The sequence below is a fragment of the Hippocampus comes genome, unplaced genomic scaffold (assembly GCF_001891065.2).
Source record: "Hippocampus comes isolate QL1 unplaced genomic scaffold, H_comes_QL1_v1.1 scaffold237, whole genome shotgun sequence".
In the NCBI taxonomy this organism is placed as follows: Eukaryota; Metazoa; Chordata; class Actinopteri; order Syngnathiformes; family Syngnathidae; genus Hippocampus; species Hippocampus comes.
In genome coordinates this window covers 1,197,616-1,217,937 of record NW_017806159.1, presented here as the reverse complement: position 1 = coordinate 1,217,937, position 20,322 = coordinate 1,197,616, and the positions used below count along the sequence as shown (strand labels likewise).

General features: G+C 44.5%; 1 protein-coding gene and 1 long non-coding RNA gene across 5 annotated transcripts in view; one reads left to right on the top strand and one right to left on the bottom strand.

The window, feature by feature from the left end:
• Positions 1–307: 307 nt before the first annotated feature.
• The window catches only part of adam23b (ADAM metallopeptidase domain 23b), a 36,736-nt gene continuing 16,721 nt past the window's right edge, over positions 308–20,322 (bottom strand). The window contains exons 6-28 of one of the 4 annotated variants that reach the window (XM_019895502.1): positions 19,234–19,297; positions 17,429–17,511; positions 17,252–17,315; positions 15,653–15,725; positions 15,281–15,354; positions 15,025–15,084; positions 14,819–14,887; positions 13,063–13,229; positions 12,901–12,985; positions 12,722–12,809; positions 11,735–11,786; positions 11,264–11,363; positions 11,086–11,157; positions 10,900–10,986; positions 10,713–10,793; positions 8,670–8,720; positions 8,517–8,580; positions 8,325–8,430; positions 7,684–7,803; positions 7,436–7,604; positions 6,002–6,113; positions 4,898–4,988; positions 308–1,336 (exon numbers count right to left, since the gene is read on the bottom strand). In XM_019895502.1, the coding sequence (XP_019751061.1) occupies positions 1,291–1,336; positions 4,898–4,988; positions 6,002–6,113; positions 7,436–7,604; positions 7,684–7,803; positions 8,325–8,430; positions 8,517–8,580; positions 8,670–8,720; positions 10,713–10,793; positions 10,900–10,986; positions 11,086–11,157; positions 11,264–11,363; positions 11,735–11,786; positions 12,722–12,809; positions 12,901–12,985; positions 13,063–13,229; positions 14,819–14,887; positions 15,025–15,084; positions 15,281–15,354; positions 15,653–15,725; positions 17,252–17,315; positions 17,429–17,511; positions 19,234–19,297 (1,978 nt within the window). In that variant the 3' untranslated portion in view covers positions 308–1,290. Of the gene's footprint in view, positions 1,337–4,115; positions 4,207–4,897; positions 4,989–6,001; positions 6,114–7,435; positions 7,605–7,683; positions 7,804–8,324; positions 8,431–8,516; positions 8,581–8,669; positions 8,721–10,712; positions 10,794–10,899; positions 10,987–11,085; positions 11,158–11,263; positions 11,364–11,734; positions 11,787–12,721; positions 12,810–12,900; positions 12,986–13,062; positions 13,230–14,818; positions 14,888–15,024; positions 15,085–15,280; positions 15,355–15,652; positions 15,726–17,251; positions 17,316–17,428; positions 17,512–19,233; positions 19,298–20,322 lie in introns of those variants that run through there. The other 3 variants (XM_019895501.1, XM_019895503.1, XM_019895504.1) reach the window with 3 other exon arrangements.
• On the top strand, positions 15,316–17,213 carry LOC109531290 (uncharacterized). Its single transcript, XR_002171145.1, has 4 exons — positions 15,316–15,407; positions 15,490–15,527; positions 15,625–15,775; positions 16,191–17,213. It is a non-coding gene; the product is annotated as an uncharacterized LOC109531290 (long non-coding RNA).

The following is a 20,322-nucleotide window of genomic DNA, read 5'->3' as shown; positions in this document are numbered from 1 at the left end:
GATGTGACACACACACACACACACACACACACACACACACACACACACACACACACACACACACACACACACAGACGGGAGTGCTCTCTTCTGATTATTCGTCATAGTAAATATGAATCCGCTGTTTTTGCTCTTTTGAAGCAAAATGAAACAAGATGAGAGAGCGGCCAAATTGAGAAAATGATGATTAGCGGAAGGTTTTTCAAATTCCACGTCGCTCCCCCATTTTTGTGCAATATCTCTCCTTTGCATAGTAAATAAAAGTTAAATGTTTCGTTGTTGACATGCACCTTATCTTTTTGAAGCGTATTTTCTTAGAGATCCTGGGGAACTCCCATATAGAATTATTATAAGCCCACTATACAGTGATTGCATGCAGCGTTTCCTGTCGACTTGATTCCTACTGAGAGTCTATGAGAGTAAAAGGCTAAGCCAGATGTGGTGGATGGGTGCGGTGGATGGGTGAGCCCTGGCTGGACACGACAGAGGGCAAAGTGCTCCGTGTGCAACATCCATATGTTCAATGGTGATTGCTTCTTTGGCTTTTCCTTCAACGTCAACACTGCGACGGGACCACACTTGATCTCGGACATGCTTCTCTTGGACGCCAAACGGCGAGGCTCGGGAGGTTACGTTTTTGGCCCCAAGTTCTCCCTATTAGTGTTTCAAAAGCCTGCTATAAAACATGCTAATGTAAAAAAACAAACAAAAAAACTCAGTGGGAAAATAATTCCAAAGCTGAAATACTGCACTTATGTGGAATTTTTGACACCATTCACTGGATGAGCTCACATGCAGTCTGCTGTCATGTTCGTCTCCGTTTGAATGAGGCTTTCTCTCCCCGCATTTTGCTTTCCTTTCTCTTTGGAAGGATGTGTTTTGGCTGAATATTCACAGCTTACGTAGCCATGCAGAGCCCGTGGAGAGGTGCTCTTCATGCCAGAGGGCCAGCAAGCAGCGCCGGACGCGCGGAGACTCATGCCAGGTGTCCGAGCACCTGCGCACCGGCACTTGAAAACGGAGGGCGGTCGAGGAGCTCTGTCAATCTTGAGATCAGGCTTGCGTGTGATGAGTGGTGTGGAAAAGGCTAAAAGGTTGCACGCGTCTAATGTCACTACGATGGAATTGGTTCCAATGTCCACCATCTGTTTTATTTTTAAGTATATTATGTAATATTCAAGTAAATCTAATGCCAAAAGTCAGCAGCAATAAGTGCAGTCCAGCTGTCTGGTTGGCCGACTAAGGAAGCCTTGGAGGAGTCCGTCTGCGATTGGCGTCCGCCCTTCAGCGTTAAATGGCTGTGGCGTTGGGGTCGTATCGCCGCTTCTTCACATTTCTTGCAAGGAGACAAGAAACACGTGTTAACATTCACCAACTTCACATCTGTGATGCGACCGGTGCAACATGGACGTGCAGCCTCACTCATCTGTCTCGGTTATCTAATATTAGTGAATAACTTTGAACTTGTGTTCCTTTGCATTTTCACAAATCGGGAAACCTGTCTTCTGTTATTTGCTAAAAACACCCATTTTCGTGCCGAGGCCAAATCCTTGTATAAAAGTGATGCTTTGGGGCCATCTTGTGGCATCTTGGTGTTAAGGAACTATGAGGTGGGTCAGAATACTTTCAGGACCAGGGTCAAAAACGTGATAAATTTCTTAATGACACCCTGAGAGCTTTGGAAAGTGGGCATGTTGTCATTGTAAAGGAGCCACAAAATTTCCAGGCCCAACTCTTATGATATATATTTTTTTATAAGTCAGTCTGAAATGTAGCTTTTGTGACACCAGTTCTGGAACCTTTCTGACATACCTCGTATGTTGAAGCGAGGGGAGGAGCTGAAGACAATCCGCAGCGCTGTCCAATAGAAAAGCAGGGCTTTGCTACCTTCCAGCAGCATCTACAAGCAAGCACTGTTTTTCGATCAGACAAGGCTACGGCCTGACTAAATAAATCACTTCAAAGCATGGCTTTGGCCTGGCCTCAAAAACAGCAAATAGGTGAGTTTTTAGTGAAGAACGGAGGATAGGTTAAAAAAAAAATCAGAGAATGTGAAATTACATCTGCCAAACAGCTGCAGAGGACTAAAATCAGATCAAAATACAAAATGGAGACAGAAGTCAGGGAAAGGCTGCTCCATGTTGGCCGGTGCAGCTCGACTGCGACAAGACCCAGAGAGGCGTTGACTTTCACAAACCCTTTTTTAGCCGCACTCTATGATGCTGAATTGGTGTTTCACAAATTCCGACTTGTTGGCAAAATGCACTAAAACTTTTGAAGGTTTGTGAATGCAAACAAACCCCCGTTGGCTCCTCGCAGTCAACTGGAGGGTGCATGCAGACGGCAGTTGATGATTGCTTATTACCAGTCGTGAAAGGGAAGCTGACATACAATAAATTCCCATTAATCTACAGAAGGTGGGGTGGGGGGGAAAGACATCAACAACAGAAGCAGGAGCAGCGGTGTCGGCAACTACCACAACAAAGGCACACCAACAAAGAGGACAACAGGAGTGATGCGCAACCTCCCCGTACTGTGGCTTGTTGTGGGGGCTCTTAGCACTCATCGTGTCATGCACCTGATCCAATAGAAGGCCCGTTGAGGCCCAACTACCGCTGTGCTCGGTGTCATGCAGTGCAATGCGCCGTGTGTGTATACCGTGAAGCAGGCAGCAATGGCGGCCGGTGAAAAGGAAGGGCTTGGGGGGGACGCGTAGGGGGTGGGCTGCAGGTCTTACCTGCTCTACAGTTTGACCTTTTCGGAACCCGATTGAACATGCAGAAATATTTTTTTTCTCACCCCTGCCAAGAATGTGATGAGTACAGAGTGGCAGGATTAAGCTATAAATGATTGCGGAAAGGGACAGTAACCTGTCCGAAGCCCCAAAAGGTAGGGCACGATGTCGATACTGCGCTATGGATCACGGTTCTCAACTGGGATGAACACCATCAGAAACACTGACATACGTTTAAATTTATATTTAAATTCTAATATTTGCGCCATCAAATATAATATAAATTAATTGCCAACAGTCTATTGTCTTTATTTTGTTGCATTTCTCTTGCCACACTTCTTCCAGTAAATGTGGATGAAGAATTATTTATTTTTATTTTTTGGGGGGGAGGGGGAGTTAAAATATGCATCTCTGTTCTACTCTTTATTCTTTGTTTTTATTCTTTATCTTGTAAGTGCAAGATTCAGAGTTGAATACTATTTTTTGCAGTAATGGAGCAGTTTCTTCCTCTCAAATTGTTGAACTGAAAATTAATTTATTGTTTTCTAAATATTTTTATTTCTTTACTTCATGAAATAATTGGTGCATTGATGTTTTTTCCAAATAATGAAATAAAAATATTTGGTGGAAAAAAAATAATGTATGTACATATATTAAAAATATATGTAATTTATTAAAAAACTAATTTATTTTCTTTTTTTGCATATACAATTTTACATATACTGTATATATACTGTATATTGTTGAAAATTGCACACACACATACATGCATATGTATATTTGTATATTTATATACACATACTTATATTTATTGTATTAAATAATAAATAAATTTAAAATTCCAAAACCTGCCTTAAAACATATTTTTATTCCTCGGATTTCAACAAAGCTTGAGACTGTCAGTCTCAAGCTTGTTTTTATTGTTTTAACTTATTGTTTTGTTTTTATAAATATGTCAAAAAAAAAAACATCAAGAGAAAGACGAATCACACCCACACCACACTAATTCGTGCTAACGCACTGGCTGACTACTCTCCATTTATCTTAAAAGAACAACAATACACCTCTGATGCTTTTTAAAACTATCGTCTTGGCATGCATGTCAAGCACCGAGCTCGGCCCGATCTGCCCGATTCAGTTTGAGGTTCTGCTACAGATCCGCAGACCGGCTGCGTGCGGAGCTCGCCCGTCCTTGAACGTCCTCTATGCGCTCTCGTCACACGTTAACACGAAACGCAGCATTCCAGGAAAGGAAAGGATGCTCGGCGTCATATGTAGTCGGGTGTGCATATTCTGCAGCAGGAACTCAAACCCTGGCGTCTAAAAGCAGCGGGGGATGCTGGAGGTCGAGCAAGGAGAGGCATGCGGCATGTTTGCTTACTTAAAACCCCATCCAGTCCCCCCCAGCACTATGGCAGCCACAAGGATCGCTCCGGCGATGGAGCCTATTATTAGATTGGTGGCACTAGGACCTGCAAAGGGTTATGGGGTGGGGTGGGGGGGAAAACACATGAATATCTATGCTAGCTGGCTGTAGCAATAACACGGAACTCTAGACGATTCCACACGATTGCAACGTCTCGCATGCTCTCCGGCCCCATTCTAATGTTTACACGGTGTGATGGTCAGTGGCCTGCTTGGGAAGGTTGAGCACCCATCAAATGTTTGACTCAACAGATTGATGGGTGTTATCTCTCTGTGTGGCCTGCAGTGAATGCAGAGAATAGTTTTCGGGTTCAACACACAGAAAGGCCAGGTCAGTAAGTGGACAGTTCTTCTGGTTGCGGACAGTTGTCCATCTAAATGCCCCACATGCCCCAGAAAGGAGAGGATCACAGGAGCAACCACATGACGACTAAGAAGAAGAGGAAGAAGAAGAAGAAGAGGCAGACGGAGAAGAGGCCATTGTAAATGGGGAACACCAGGAAGCGGGAGGGAAGGGAGAGGGCCACCGGGAGGGGAGGGTTCCATCAATCAATCAATCAATCAATCAATCACACGACACTGAAAACAATTAGACATGATTATATGGTCATCACCAACACACAAGAAGACACAAAGCCACCGGGACGCACACACGGGCTCAGGCCGGCTCACGAAACCGCCCGCACACTGAGGCACCACTATGAGAGGAAGAGCTGTGAAAGGGTTCAGGATGCTTACTCTATTCCCCACCCTGTGCCTCCAAAAATCACCCCCAGGGCCAGAATGGTCCCTGCTACTGCCCCTATCAGCCTGTTAGTGGCCACGCTCACTGTGTGGAGGGAAAAGGAGCATGGTTACCACCCTGGCAAAAAAAGACAAACGGCAGGCTTCTGCTCAAGCGGCGCCCGCCGGCCCCACCTAAACACCCCCAACACTTCAAACTACTGTGGTCAAAGTCCTCTTCTGCAACGAATCGAGTAAACAAATCCAAATCCTGTTCTATGGATAAAAAACGGTTTCTAGTAGCTGTTCACGTTTAACACAGAGATCGATCTCTTACTTTTTTACACCACTGAAAAAAGAACTTTGTTCCACCATCACGATCAAAATGAAAATACAGTCGTAGAGTCGGCCGAAGAGATCATCGGAAACGAGGTTGAGGTTCCCAAAACGCGGGCAGAGGATGTCGGGTGGAAACCTCGGATGTCCATTTTTTTTTTTTTTTTTTTAACATCAATATTGAGTCAAAATACTTCACTTGGATGTGTTTCAATATGTCCAAATGGATTGCTGTAATGCTTTGGTGCAGAAGGAACTCGTCAGCCACAAAGATAATATTTTCCACCAATTAAACTGCTTTGTCATCTTATCATTTTACTGTATTTATAGAATCATTCATGGCTCAAAGACCTTTGGAAAAAAGTTTAGGGAAGGTCGCAGTGAGCATAGACTTGGATGTGTCTGACCATTTTAATCAATGATCGTAATGCATTCTCGGGTGGGTGTACGTCCACCATAAAATTTTTTGGGGTATGCGAGGATTCCAACCGATAGTGCCAATGTTTAACATGATTGTAACCTGCTGAAACATTATACATTTGCACTGCGCTTGAATAGAACGAAAAACAATGTTCTTAAATAGAATAACTTAAAATGTATTGCGCATAAAAGCTAAATAAAAATTGTACCTCACTGTTTAAACACAAACAGCTGTTCGAAACCCGCGTACCAAACTGAGAATCGCGATCTTCAGCAATGACGTCGGAACACGGCGGAGAAACCGATACTAATACGCGTTGCAAATAAAGCGGCATGTTTTGGAAGAAAGAGGTGAAAACTAACCCTTGGGCCCTTGAGTTGGAGTGGTCTCAGGGATTTTCGGAGGGTCAGGCATACTACAGTCTGTCCCCGCCCACGTGGTGTCACAGGTGCATGTGGCTTCGTTGTTGCACACCTGTACGAAGCATACAAATGCACAGCAGCATGTGGACAATCAAGTCGGTGACACAAAAGGGGCAAATGAAATTTTTTTGCGGGTGCCTTCCCACTCCACCCGCACCATTTGGTCATTTCGTTGGGCTGGATTCCTCCAGTTGACATTCTTCCGACCAATAAGAGAAAAGATCAAAGCCATGTGGTTTGCTGTGATGCATTTTTGTTATCCCGTAAAAATGTGCATATCATGTAGTTCAATAGAATGTCCATTCATCCATCCATCCATTTTCCGAGTCGCTTTATCCCCACAAGGGTCGCGGGGGGGTGCCGGAACCTATCCCAGCCATCATCGGGCAGCAGGTGGAGGACACCCTGAAGTGGTTGCCAGCCAATCGCAGAGCACACGGAGACAAACAACCATTCGTGCTCACATTCACACCTCGGGACAATTTAGAGTGTTCAATCAGCCTGGCAGGCATGTTTTTGGAATGTGGGAGGAAACCGGAACACCCGGAGAAAGGCCGCAGCCTAAATCGAACGCTGCACCTCTGCACTGTGAGGCGGACATGTTAACCAGTTGACCCACTAGGGACAATTTAGAGTGTTCAATCAGCCTGCCAGGCATGTTTTTGGAATGTCGGAGGAAACTGGAGTACCCGCAGAAAACCCACGCAGGCATGGGGAGAACATGCAAACTCCGCACAGGAAGACCGGAGCTAGAATCGAACCCTGCACCTCTGCACTGTGAAGTTGACGTGCTAACCACTGGACTACCGGGCCGCCAGAATGTAACATACATTTTAAAATTCTCGAAAAATTTGCGAGTCGGGTCACTCGTATCTGAAGTCACCGCTGCATTGTGGAAATAATACACTTGGCGGGTCGGGCGTTTATGACCCCAGTTATGACATCACGTTTCCTATTAGCATGCCATTCAGAGCATTGTGTTTACTTTGGGAGTCGTTACGCAGCAGGACTCACCCCGTGAGCAGAGCACACTTGTCCATTTGGTCCAGTGGGGCAGGTGCTAATGTTGAGCGACTGGATGGACAGACACTTGTGGTCAAGGCACATCATTGACGGCCCGCAAGGACTCCCGTCATCCACGTAGCCTAAATCGGTCTCATCGTCCAAAAGAACGTGTCCACCGCTGCGAGAAAAGGACAGCGGGCATTGTTGCAGTCCTGTGGATACTCGTATCTGAAGTCACCGCTGCATTGTGGAAATAATACACTTGGCGGGTCGTGCGTTTATGACCCCAGTTATGACATCACGTTTCCTATTAGCATGCCATTCAGAGCATTGTGTTTACTTTGGGAGTCGTTACGCAGCAGGACTCACCCCGTGAGCAGAGCACACTTGTCCATTTGGTCCAGTGGGGCAGGTGCTAATGTTGAGCGACTGGATGGACAGACACTTGTGGTCAAGGCACATCATTGACGGCCCGCAAGGACTCCCGTCATCCACGTAGCCTAAATCGGTCTCATCGTCCAAAAGAACGTGTCCACCGCTGCGAGAAAAGGACAGCGGGCATTGTTGCAGTCCTGTGGATTTGATAGATTTCATCTGACCGGAAACAACGAGTTTACCTGCAGTCTATCAGCCTGCCTTGATGGTTAAAAGAGGTGGGGGTGATGTCTCCTTTCATTGTTCCAATGCGAGGGTTGCGCCCGATGTTGGTGCACAAGAGATAACCACAGAAGACATCGCTGTGGAAGTAGAGAGGAAGTTCTGATTAATATTCATCCACCCTCTCAGTTAAATCATCTCGAGACCTCCAATTTGACTGCTGTTTGCGAGACTCATCAGTCACGACGGACTAATAGTTCTCTTGCAAATTGAAGTGTGATAACCACAAGTTGCTGCATAATTGCTTTTTTTTTCACTTCAAACTTGGCATGGCCTCACTCCCTCTAGAATGGAAAAACACAAACGCTGAGAAGAGGTCAGCGAGAAAAACTATCACCGAATCTGATCATTCCAAAGTTGCAGCTGAATGCTACTGCCATATACATCCCAGTCGAGTAAAAGCTCAATCAATGCTGACAAGCTGCAGCTCAACCGAAAAAGTAACAATTTCACCACTCCTGTTTGTCTGAAAAATCATATCTTGCAGGAAATTTGAAAAGCTTTGGAAGGTACTTTTTCACCTGGAAGCTCTAGGGTTGCAAATTTCAAGTCACAATATGTGGAAATTATTTTGGAGGAGCATTTCCCATTTGGTACTCACTGCTTGCTGCACTGGATCCATTTGTCGCCATCCCTTCCGCAGTTTCCCTTCTCGGTACCCTCGGTGTTTAACTTCTCGTAGCAGAACTTCTCTGAGCCTCCAGCCTCTGATGAGACAAAAGAGCCAGAGTAGGTGGGGCTCCGTGTACTGAACAGCAACCCAACTTCTTTTTGTGCGCTCTATTCTTCTTACTTGGCCCCCAGATGTATCTGCACTGGTTCTCTCGGGTCTTACACTCTCCACTGTAGCAGCGGCCCTTTCGGATGGGAAAGCGAATGAGAGGCATCCGTCGCATGGTGCCGGCGCTGCTTATTCGACTGTTATCGTCTCGATTCTTATCCCTACCTGGTTCACCTGGCAGAGGTATCCGTCTTGTTTATGAAGGTTGGGAGGGCACTGTGAAGAGGCAAAACATGCGTCTGAAATATGCAATAAACAAAAGAAAGGCAACTACAAAATGGAATTGATAGATTAAATCGTTTCAAAATACATTGTGAATGCGGAGTGATTTCCGAGCCCAAATGCCACAAAATACTACTACAGTGTGTCAATGAAAAATCCAATTTACGGTGTACATTAATGTGGCATTTAACTCGACCTTTTTTTATTTATAAAATGGGATTTAATTAGAAAGAATTGGTTGGTTCATGGATGAAAGATTAATCATGAAAACATATTATTTAGGATTATTATTTAACTTTTTTCAGCAAATTCCGTTGGTGCCTTGAGGTGCGAGTTCAATTTGTTAAATAACGTTATAATTTTTTTAAAGCATACAGTAATGAGAATTAAATAGACATAAATGTAATAAAACTGTTTTTGTCACACCGCATCAGTTGAATGGCAACTGTGGCTGCTGCCTGCCTTAGCCACTTGGGGGCAGTATAAGCCAGACAAGTAGATATGTCTGTACAGTATAGACGGCTCGTCTCCTGGCAGAGGATAAAGAATATATTGTGTGACTGTGAGTACTGTTATGTTAAATATTTAAATGCGCTGCTGGATTGTCTGTATTCAAATATCAGTGACTAAAAAGGTTTTATATGTTTTTCCTTTCCCATTATGTGTTTGAATTAGAGTTAAGATAGCTGACTAGAAGCTAGACCAGCTAAGTGTGTGCGTGTTGAAGCCTTTTATTTGAAGAATTGTTGAATATTTGCCAAAGTACAGAACTGCTTTTGAGTTTTTGTTTTTGTAATCTTAAATAAGAAGACACAAGTCAAAGTCAAAAAAAAAAAAAAAATCAGTCGAATGACCGCTCTTGTCTTGGAAAAAAAGAAAACTCAAGTCAGGTCACTCATATCTCAAGTACCACAGTATTTTACACAATATTAAATCTTACATATTTCACTTTTTTTCATACTTCATTTATGAACGACAGAGTCCACCTAACCATTTCAAAAACCAAATGTGGCGCACACGTTTGCCCCCTCGAGTGCACAAGTGGCTCTGGGGCAGCCTTGGGATGACATCACACCATTACCACTGTACTTCATCGACTTCACTGTCCCCCTCACCCTCAAGTCTCTCCATAACCTCGTGCCATAATTGCATTCCATCACATAGAGTGTGCGCGAGCTGTTAACTTGCCTTCCATTAAAACATAGTCCATTAATCACTGGGTCAATGAGGTGACATTGCCGAACGTGTTCAGTGGCGAAAGGCAGTAAAAGTGCTATATAAACATAGAGCCCATTTATCAGAGAAATTTGATTGTCTGCTACCGGGCCGTGACATCATTACGCCATCGCTGCTTTTCAATGTTCGAAAGCAGCAGTCCGCCAACTACTGGTGTGATACCAGGCCGCACAGAGAAGCTAAAAAAAAAAAAAAACCTTTGTCAACAGTTGTCAATGTAAATTTAACATTTTGCACATCATAAAACCAATAAGAATAGTACTTCTACTATTACTACTACTGTAAGTGACTCAGTAATGATTCCACTGTTCGAGCCATTGCTTCTAAAACCGCTACGATCAATGCTAACCATTAGCATGTCAATGGCATTTTGCATTGTTTGTTAGCATTCGTTTTTTTTCCCCAAATTTCCAAAAGGTTTGTGGTGGTTTTGAAAACACGCGTAGTTCTCTTTGTTTTATGTTTAGCTTGACAGTAAACTTCAACCAAGAGTAGCACGAAACAGCTCGTTGCCTCTTTGATAAATTGTTGCTAAACCTCTGCTTATTATGAAATGAGCTGCTACCAAGCCAAAGCAAAAATAAATAAACTAACTGATCGATTTCTTGTATTTTGAACATTTCATGATTCGGGCAGCTCGTATCTCAAGGCACCGCTGTATATTAAATAAATAAAGTTGCTTTCGCCGTGAATTTCGTCTCTGCTTTCACACAACAGATTGAATGGCGTCATAGTGCGATATAACAACACCTGTCCAGAGTCCCCGGAGCAGGTCTCTGAGATATCGCAGTCATTCACAGCATAGCGGCAACTGTAACCTCGCGGGAAGAACTGGCAATGGCAAGAAAACAAGCGAAAAGGAAGCGTATGAGCATATCTGGAGAAGCGTCCCTGAATATGGCTCGTGGAAACACGGTGCGTTTCGTCAAGCTGTTACCAGGCACGTGGTATTGCAGCAGGGGCCGTCGCTGCAGTGCGCCCCGTTGGCCAGCGAACACTTTTTGCAGCATCCCTTGTAGCACTCCTGAATATAGAAACGGCGCTGCGGCTAACTGAACATACACATGGACTGCAAACACTTGTGACATCCTAGGGTGGGGGAGGGGGGGTAGACAAAACTCACAGCTCTCGCACCGCAGTCGCACTCCTCTCCCACTTCCACAAATCCATTCCCGCACTCGGTGGGCTCCAACAACTGCCAAAATACATCAAGTGGGCATGAAAGGTTCGGTGCAAGCATCAAGAGTGACATTTCGTGATTTCAATGTGTTCATAGCCGTGCCGAGTGGTGAGCATCAAACCTTTGTGGGCCTATTAAACAGACACGAGCCTCCACCTTTCAACAGGAAGTCCTTGTAGTCTGAGATGCTGCATTTGGAGAATCTCCGTGGGTGTTGGACACTGTGGAGGGGAGGTTGCAGACATCTGTCAAGTACATCTGGAAGAACTGTGTGTGTGTGTGTGTGTGTGTGTGTGTGTGTGTGTGTGTGTGTGTGTGTGTGTGTGTGTGTGTGTGTGTGCGCGCGACTCTCTTGTTCTTTCGTGTGACGAGTGATTAAATGGCTGATTTATTGGTGTCTTCAATTTATACTTTGACACAATAGATCAAACAGCAGCCAGAGTCAAGTTGCCTTCATTTTTCTCCACATTTTTTTTGCTGAGTTATGTGAATTCATCTGAAGTACCAGACATTCCCAGTCTCATTTCTAACTCCCTGCAACTTTACAGCCCGGTGGGACGCCAGCCAATATGGGATAAATGCTGGACATTACCCAGTGTCCTCCATGATGCAGCCGGTCCACGAGTCAGTGCAACCGCATTCCTCTGCAAGACAGGAAAGGGCACAGAAACAGGAATAAAATATTCCAGGACTTTCTATTCTGACCTTTTTTTTTTTCTTCTTTTTTTTAAATACAGTACCTGTAGCTAAATTACAATGATTAACGATAGCGTCTCTCTTTAGGACAAAAACAACAATGAAATTGCATACAGAATCTCTTCTGAAACTTTACATCAAAATTGACATTGACTCGTTATATTCGCCACAATTCAATGAGAGCCAATACAAAAGCTCTTGAAAAAAATTGCTAAATTGCATGTTTATAATTTACTTATTATTATGGAAGCACTTTCGAGGACAGTATTCTAACTGCGAGACGGTCCCTAATATTTTTGTTAGCTGCAAGAAACAGCTGCCTAATCCAGTATTAGTTCACTTCACACGGTGCAGGTGTGTCCCTAACGTGATGGCCAGATATCTCATAATTTGGGAAACTATAAATATTTGATTTGTGTAGTATTTTTGAGCTAGCAGTCGTGTAGGGCAGCAGCTTGTTTCATGTCTTGCTTCAAATACAATTCACAGACGCACTTATGGTATACTTTTCAGAAGATGACCTTTACGGTTTTGTGAAACTGAACAGGTCAAAAACAAACCAAAATTCAGCAACCATGTGGATTAGGTTGATTTATGGAGCTTTTAATACATCTGCTGAGTACTTCCAGCAGTTAAATCACTAAAAATGGCTTTTTTTTTTCAACAACAACGATAGCCCCAGATTACTCCGGTTACACCGCAAACCTCTTGACTGGAAATAGCGAAACTGGAAGTGCAGTTTCCGAGGCGGCTATCTGAAAACCTCAAACCGCTGTTTGCCTAACCAAACCGCTGCCATCCCGATATTTTGTCTGACGATTTGGGTAAGCATTGGAGCCTGCCCTCTCTGGCTCACGTAAGAAACATCAAATAAAATGTATACTTCTCTTGGATGCGGGGTCCCACTGGATGCCCAGATTCTGAGCCAGGCTCTGGGCTAAAGAGCCCGCCATGGACCAGGTGCTGCCGTACTGTGAGAGCAGCAGAGGGTCGGTCACACCAACTGACCGTGTGATCCTCTACCCGCGTGACAGAGGACATTAAGTGCACAGTGAATCTGACCTCATTGACGCCAACCCCCCGGCTCACAGAGCACATGCCTCCAAAGTAGGCTGCGCTACTTCTGCGGTAATGAAAGGTCACATTTCTGTAAGACAAAAAAAAAAAAAAAGATGTGGAGGGGCACTATCACACGGGTGTCAAAGTGTGCTTTTCGGAACTTACGAGAAGAGGTGCACTGCGTCTGCGTGGTGCTTGATGCTCTGCTGGCGGTACTTGGAAAAATCACGTAGCATTTCCAACGGCCTCACGCTGACCGGAATCTGATCTTTGTCTGTCCAGATCTCCAAAGCAACCAGCACCACACGAGTTCGCAGCTGCTCTTTGAAGACCTGCCAGAAGCAGCAGGCGCAGGCGCAGGTCAGTCTACCTTGCTTCTCACCAAATGTCACCTGAGATGGGCTTCCGGTAGCACATGTAAGAAGTATAGGGATGAGTATTGAACAAAGTTCAATGTACACTTGGATGTATGGCCTATAATGGATGTGACTTCATGGCCATCCATTTTATAGCTGTACTCCGTCAGTCATTCCCCTGGAGAAAAATGGTGACGGTAGAGGGCGAAGGAACAAGCTATTGATTCATCAAGTAGTTTACAATTCATACCAAGAGGGGGCACTACATCTTCAAAAAGTTGGGAGTGTCAACTGCAAAAGAAAGGAATCATTTACAAACAAGCCACACTACTGAAGAAGGTAGCAAGGAATTGCTGGAGCCTGTCCCAGTTGACTATGGGTAGAAGGCAGACTGCACCCTGAACTGGTCACCAGTCAGTCACAGGGCACATAAAAAGACAAACGACCATTCACGCCCACATCCACACCCGTCACTGAGTGGGAACCGATCCCATGCTGCCTGCGCAGAGGTCAGGCAAGTGCACTACACCATCAACGGCTTCCATAATAATAATAATAATAATAATAATAATAATAATAATAATAATAATACCTTTAATGCAACAATGGGGAAAAAAAATTTAATTGATTTATTTTGTACTGTCAGTGCAGCGTTTTCCAACATTTATTGATCACCCACTTTACATTTAAAATCTCAAAGCAATCCACCAAACTAAAAATGTCAAAAAGTATCACTGCTGAAATGTTTATGATCTCGTCTCAGTTTACTTGAGTTGAACAAAACGCCATTATTCTGTTCTATGAATGGCAGCAAATCAGGTGAAACGGAGTCAATTCCTTGGAGGCCCTGGACGGTCTCTCTCGGCCTGTTGGGAATCACTGCACAAGTGTACCGTGAGAGACCGTCAGGTGGTGTCATGGGGAATTCTCAAATTTCAATTCACTGGTCTGAAAATGATCATTTACTTAATAGAAATAATCTATCCATCTGTGTTCATCTCTCTATGTCAGCGACGTACAGTGCCAGGAAGAAATAAACAGGCCCAGATTTCACACTGACACTTAGCAAGAAAAACTGTGAGTAAATTGAGACAACTTCAATTTTTCCGTATGTGAACTATCTATTCATTTATTTTATTTTATTTTTTTTCATTTTTAAGATGTGCCTTGGCTCAGTCAAGGCCGGGGAACACCGATTCAGCCCCGTCGGAAAATGCCAAACCATTGCAGTTTGTTGACAATGTTCAGTTTCTGTGACACTCTAAGTGGCCTTCAAAACCACATAGCAGAAACGTAAAGTAATTCATCAAGCCAAACCATAACAGCTGTTAAAATGCTTGCACGGGATTCCTACGAGGGACTACTCTAATATTGATAAAATCATTTTGAAGACGAATCACACTAAAGGGAGAACTCTGGTGAGAAGCTCACTCAGCCAATGGTTCCACCTTAGTGTTACTTGAGTGAGTCATTCTGGACTTAAAATTTTGGTCCAACTGACTGAGCAACAAACACAACCACGAAAAAAAACAGGTCCGGTCGAAAAGGGGGAAGATCTTACTCACAGCGTCCACCAGATTGACCACAGACTTGGCAAAATTCCGGGTGTGCTGCTTGGTTTTGTGTCGTTTGTACTGCAGGGACACGGCAAGAGGAATAAGAAGTCAAAGTTGCAGATCCGTTGATAGAAACGTATCGAAAACACGGCAAGAGGAATAAGAAGTCAAAGTTGCAGATTCGTTGATAGAAACGTAGCGATAAAAGGACTTACCATACTGTGGTCACTGACAATCATGATCTCCAAGTATTTCATCTCCTCAAATACACTTATCTGTCACATAAACGGAGCAGATTAATCAGAAGTCAACTGTGGGCTTTTTCCCGCTTTTACTGCAGAGCCCTTGTGTGAAATGCTTTGGAGTCCAGGCAAAACTATGTCAACGCTTGACATCATTACATAACAATTGACGGGCGGGTGAAAGCAAGTTTGTGGTGTCTCTTCAAGAGAGATGAGATCAGACACTCACGGCTCGCTTTTTCCGGCGCATCAGCCAGGAGAGTTCATCCAGCTCCGAGAAGAGCTTCTCCTCCTCCTCCTCCGCTACGAGTGTAAACAACACGCACAAGGTCAGCGTCAGCACACATGGTGGGCAGGTATGGCCAAAACATTCGGTACACAAGTTAAGTAGCGTACTCTTTAAAAAAAAAAAAAAGTGCTTATTTTTGTATTTTTCAGCTTGGTCATTGGACGTTTGCTCACTAGCGCCCCTGCTTGTATGTAAGCTACATTGCAGCCACAGAATATGGAGAAGAAATGCGTGACAGAATGGGGTGGAGGCCCTTCAAGAAAGGACTTTTTTTTTTTTTTGAGGATGATGTTTGACGGTGTAAATCTTTACCCAGTTGCTGTGACTCATTTTTCCACTGAAACAAGGCAGTTCTTCGGAGCTGGTGAGGCCTGCCAGCTGTGTCCTGAGGGGTTAGAGAGCACAAACAGCCACTGAGAGGAAGATCCATGGAAGGTGTTTATTGCGGAAACCCTTCACGACTTGAAAAAATATATATATCTTGCATATGAAAAAAGGAACACAACCTCGGAATTGATCACGCAAGATACAGTATGATCACTTCAAATTAGTGTCATACCAATGACAGCGAGACTCCGTTAGACATGTTTTAGAGCAGACATTTTGTCCGTTGAGTTGAGAAATGTTAAGGGCTGGGTGATGTATTCCTCAAAGCTAAAACATTCAGCGGGAAGAGACACAGTGGATTTTTGGAGAATTTTTCAAAGACTAAATGATCAGCATTAATCATGGTCTGAAGCTGTGGCGTCCCCCTTTTGAGGTGTGTCTATTCCCTGTCACCTTGGCGACTGTCACTTCTCCGACGATCGCCGTCTTTTTTTGTTTCCTGCTTCCTCTCTTTTTATCACAGGAAGCCCCGGGGTTCGGTTCAGGGAGATGGCCTGGTGCTCCCCTGATTCCTCACCTTCTGTTCCTCAACCTCAACATTCCATGCCCTTCTGCCCTCCACCCTTTCCTACAGTCACATTCTAATCTTGTAGCATCCTCAAATATGTTATATTTGTTCACTAAATGACGACAGAGAAAGGGAAGGCCACTGACCCTGGGCCAGGAAACTGTCAAACATGTTTATGATCATTGCTGACATCCATTTTAGAATCCTTAGATAAACATGGTACATTCACTGGTTGACGCCCGGGCAGCTCAAGTGTAAGTTATGCGAAATGGGTCATGAGACATTAGAGTGGTATTGATTGGACATAACGCCTGACAAGACGTATTTTCCCGTGATGAAATCAGAAAGTAAAACATTATCGTTGTGAGTGCGAAACATGAAGCAAAGTGTCGAGGCAGGGTTGCGGCCTTAGGGTACCGCTAGCTTTGTTGTTGACCATTTTCACAGTATTCATTTTTACATCGTTAACAGTACTGTATACAGCAGGCATGATATGGTTCATCGGGATTATGGGGGAAAAAAAGTATTTCTACAGAATCACGAAAGAACACATTTGAATATGGTGAGGATTAAGGATCAAAGGTGAACAGTCGTGATAGCACCACTCGTTTTTTTATCATCCGCAGGAACCAGGGCGCACCTTCGCGCCTGCTCTAGGGGGAGTTTGGTGTTGTCATCAGCGGTGGCAGTCGACGGCCTTGTGCTGCACGGCTTGTCAAGAACTTGCCGGGAATAGCCTAAATTGCACTCTGCGTTGAAGCGGTGGGACGGCAACAAAAACGAAAAGTTTCATGCCACGCAGCAGTTTTGCAACACTCTTCCAAATGTCGGCGATCCGCGGGCCAGGGAATAATACGCTCACAAAAAGCTACAAAGGCTGAGCTGTCCAACGCTAATGGCCTCACGTCTGACCGAATGACAACTGAAAGAAAAATTTGTAAAAGTGTACAGCGGCTTTCCGGACACCCTGTAGCGAAGGGGAAAAAAATGAGATCCATACTTAGCCGCTAACTTACGATTGAATGAGTCTGTTGGAGAGGCTGAATTACATACACATGGGCTCCATCGTCAAACATCCCGCTGAAAAGGGAGAGAGAGAGAGACAGCTCGATAACTGAGTCAATATTAGAAAAGGAGCCGAGAAATGCGCGTATGAGTCCCTCATCGCTGCGCACACAATTCTGTTCACTTACTGCAGCCCGTTGCAGGTAGATAAGGCCACACGGGAGCCACCGTTGCCTCTCACCTGCCCGTGGTAGTAACAGTGCTCACCGCCCTAAGGGAGAAAGATGCAGTCACAGCAGAAAAACACACAAAAGTCAAAATCAAAAACAGCATATTCACGGAGATTACTGATTATTAAGAGTTGGAATGTGCGGAGTTTCAGACAGATGTTTGGCTCGTTGCGGGTGGCTGGAAACACGTTTTGCTCCAACAAACAAATCAGAAGGCGGGAAAATGCGGACGTCATTGACGGTCAGCCCTCCGGCCCAGGAGGATGAAGTTGAATTCTGATTATTTCAAGAAACAGTCGCATAGCTCATATAATTTAAAGGATAGAGGCCAGCTCTACTGATTCTTAAGGCTCTGGGTGTATTAGTTTGACATGGGTGCACACTGAGGCTAAATTCTGGTTGGACAAAAAAATAAAATAAAATGGAACAAGCAGTGCAGCCAAGAGAAAGGCTATGAAAGGAAGAGAATAGACTGCTGTGAATACCTTGGGACTATTTCATGGAACAAATATTGAAATTTGGATTGTAAATATAGACCACTTGCCACCGTTGTCACACTACTACGCGCATCAGAGCATATATGTGTGGATTTGCTTGATTTTGCTTTTCCTTTCTTTTTTTCTTTTTTTTTTTGGAAATAACATGAGTTGGAAGTCTCCGAACTTGAAATGGAGTGTCTTGCGAACGCTGATGTATATGGTGCGGCCCCTCTGTATTTAATAGGGATCGTGAATACATTGCAAAGTAGGTCTTTGTGTTATCTGTGACTCAGCTGTCAAGGCACGGGGTGAGTGGACGACTCTCTCTCTCTCTCTCTCTCTCTCTCTCTCTCTCTCTCTCTCTCTCTCTCTCCCTCTCTCCCTCCCCATCCATCTAACACTGCACCGACACTGCAGAGTGCTTCCCCTCCCTCGTCACGTGAGCAGAGATCCAGTAGAGGAGGCTGCGGGAACGTCGGGGGTGGGGGTGTCGAAAGCCTGCTGATTCAGCTACAGTACACGCACCCCATGCAGCCTGAATCAGCAGCTGCAAACAGCCCTTATTCTACCACCTGCCTCACTTGCTCACTTGTCTCATGTATACGGAGGTGTATACACCAACTAGCCACAACATTTGGACCACTTGCACAATCTAATAAAATCCGACATAAGAGCTCTATTACACATTCTGCTATTACAGACACATTAGCGTTCAGCTTTGAAGGAGACAACGATGAGGGAAAAAATATGAAAGGTAAAGATCATTTATGTGACCCGTGCACAATGGAGGGTGACTCGAGTTCCGTGCATTCAACCCAAGCCGAGTTTGCGGTGGTGCAGAACTGCACCGCCTCATGTGCGGATGTGTTTTGAATATTTTTGCTGACTTAACTTCGCAACATGCAAGGCGTATAAACAACATGATGATGCGGTGCAAACTACCACCATGATAACAAACACGTTGTTAAAGTAATGCCCCTCTCGGGTCAGCTAAAAGTGAGCATGATTATCTTTGTAAAGGCGGAATATTGAATTGGATCTAATTAGCTAGTTAGCCCTTACTGTAGTGCCTCCCACAATGCAGAACAAACGGCCCCCCCCAGTCATTTTTTTTTAAATCACTTTTTCACCTTTGGCATTGAATTGCACAACACTTTGGTCAACCCTGTTTAAATGTTCTCTCAATAAATATGGATTGGACTGGTTCTTGGAAGCGGTCATTGACGCGGCAATTTCCAACCATTCATCCATTCACTTCAACACATCCAACCATCCATCCGTTACCTTTGATGGGACAGGCTTATCCCCCTCGTAATGGATCTCGACATAATCTGAAGACAGCAGGTCACTGCGAAGACAAAAAAGTTGGAAGGAAGTGACGATGCGTCGGATTGCACGCAGACTGTCTTTATTGGGTTTTTTGTGGCTCACTCGTGTGGGTGGAAGTCACTGTTAGCACCGCTTTAGTTGACCTTCAAACAACTCAAAACCACTGAGTCACTGTTTAAAAAAGTCAAAGGTACACTCACTAGCCACATCCCCAGAAATACCTTCACAATTTGCTGTGCTGCAAAAGAGGTGAAAAAAAATTGGATGGATGTTTTTTTTTGTTAACATATTCAGAGAGGTTTGGATTGGAGTATAGTATTTAGAGGTACAACATTTTAACATGAACTCACTAGTTGAGGTCTCATTTCTACTAGGTGATAATTTGAATGTAAATTTGAATGGTCATCTGTCCCTATAAATGCCCTGAGATTAATTGGCACCCAATCCAGGATGTGGTCCACCTTTGCCTGAAGTCAACTGGGATACGCTTCGTCTCATGTGCAACCCAATAATAACCCAATAAGCAGTGCAGAAATTGGATGGATGGATGAGGATACCAAAATGCTCAACATGACACCTACAAAGGAACATGGTGGATGGTTGTGGGGTATCATCTTCACCTTGAACAAAAACATCCTGTAAAGACCCCGCTGTCCGTGCACATTACCAGCACATACATTCAATCTGTATGCTGACTTCCGTGAGAGTGCAATTTCTGCAACAAAGCAGTTTTTTTCCTCCTCCCTTGAGTCACCTCACAAATGGAAGAAAAAAAAAATCCTCCTCTCCTCCCAGAGAAGGTAGCGGCGTTGCGGAACAAACGGATTACCGAGCAGATTTGGTCCTGTGACACACTCGCGGCGCCGTGACATTTGTGAGTGATGCTCTGGAGCATGCCAGCAAGAAGCGCACGATTACGCGAGGAGGCTCAAGGCGTGAGAGCGACTCCTAAGCGAGGCGCTATTTTTAGCGTGACACACAAGGCACGGAGCGGAGAGTGGGCCACGCCAAGGAGTAATGGCGTGCGTGCGTGCGCATGGGTTG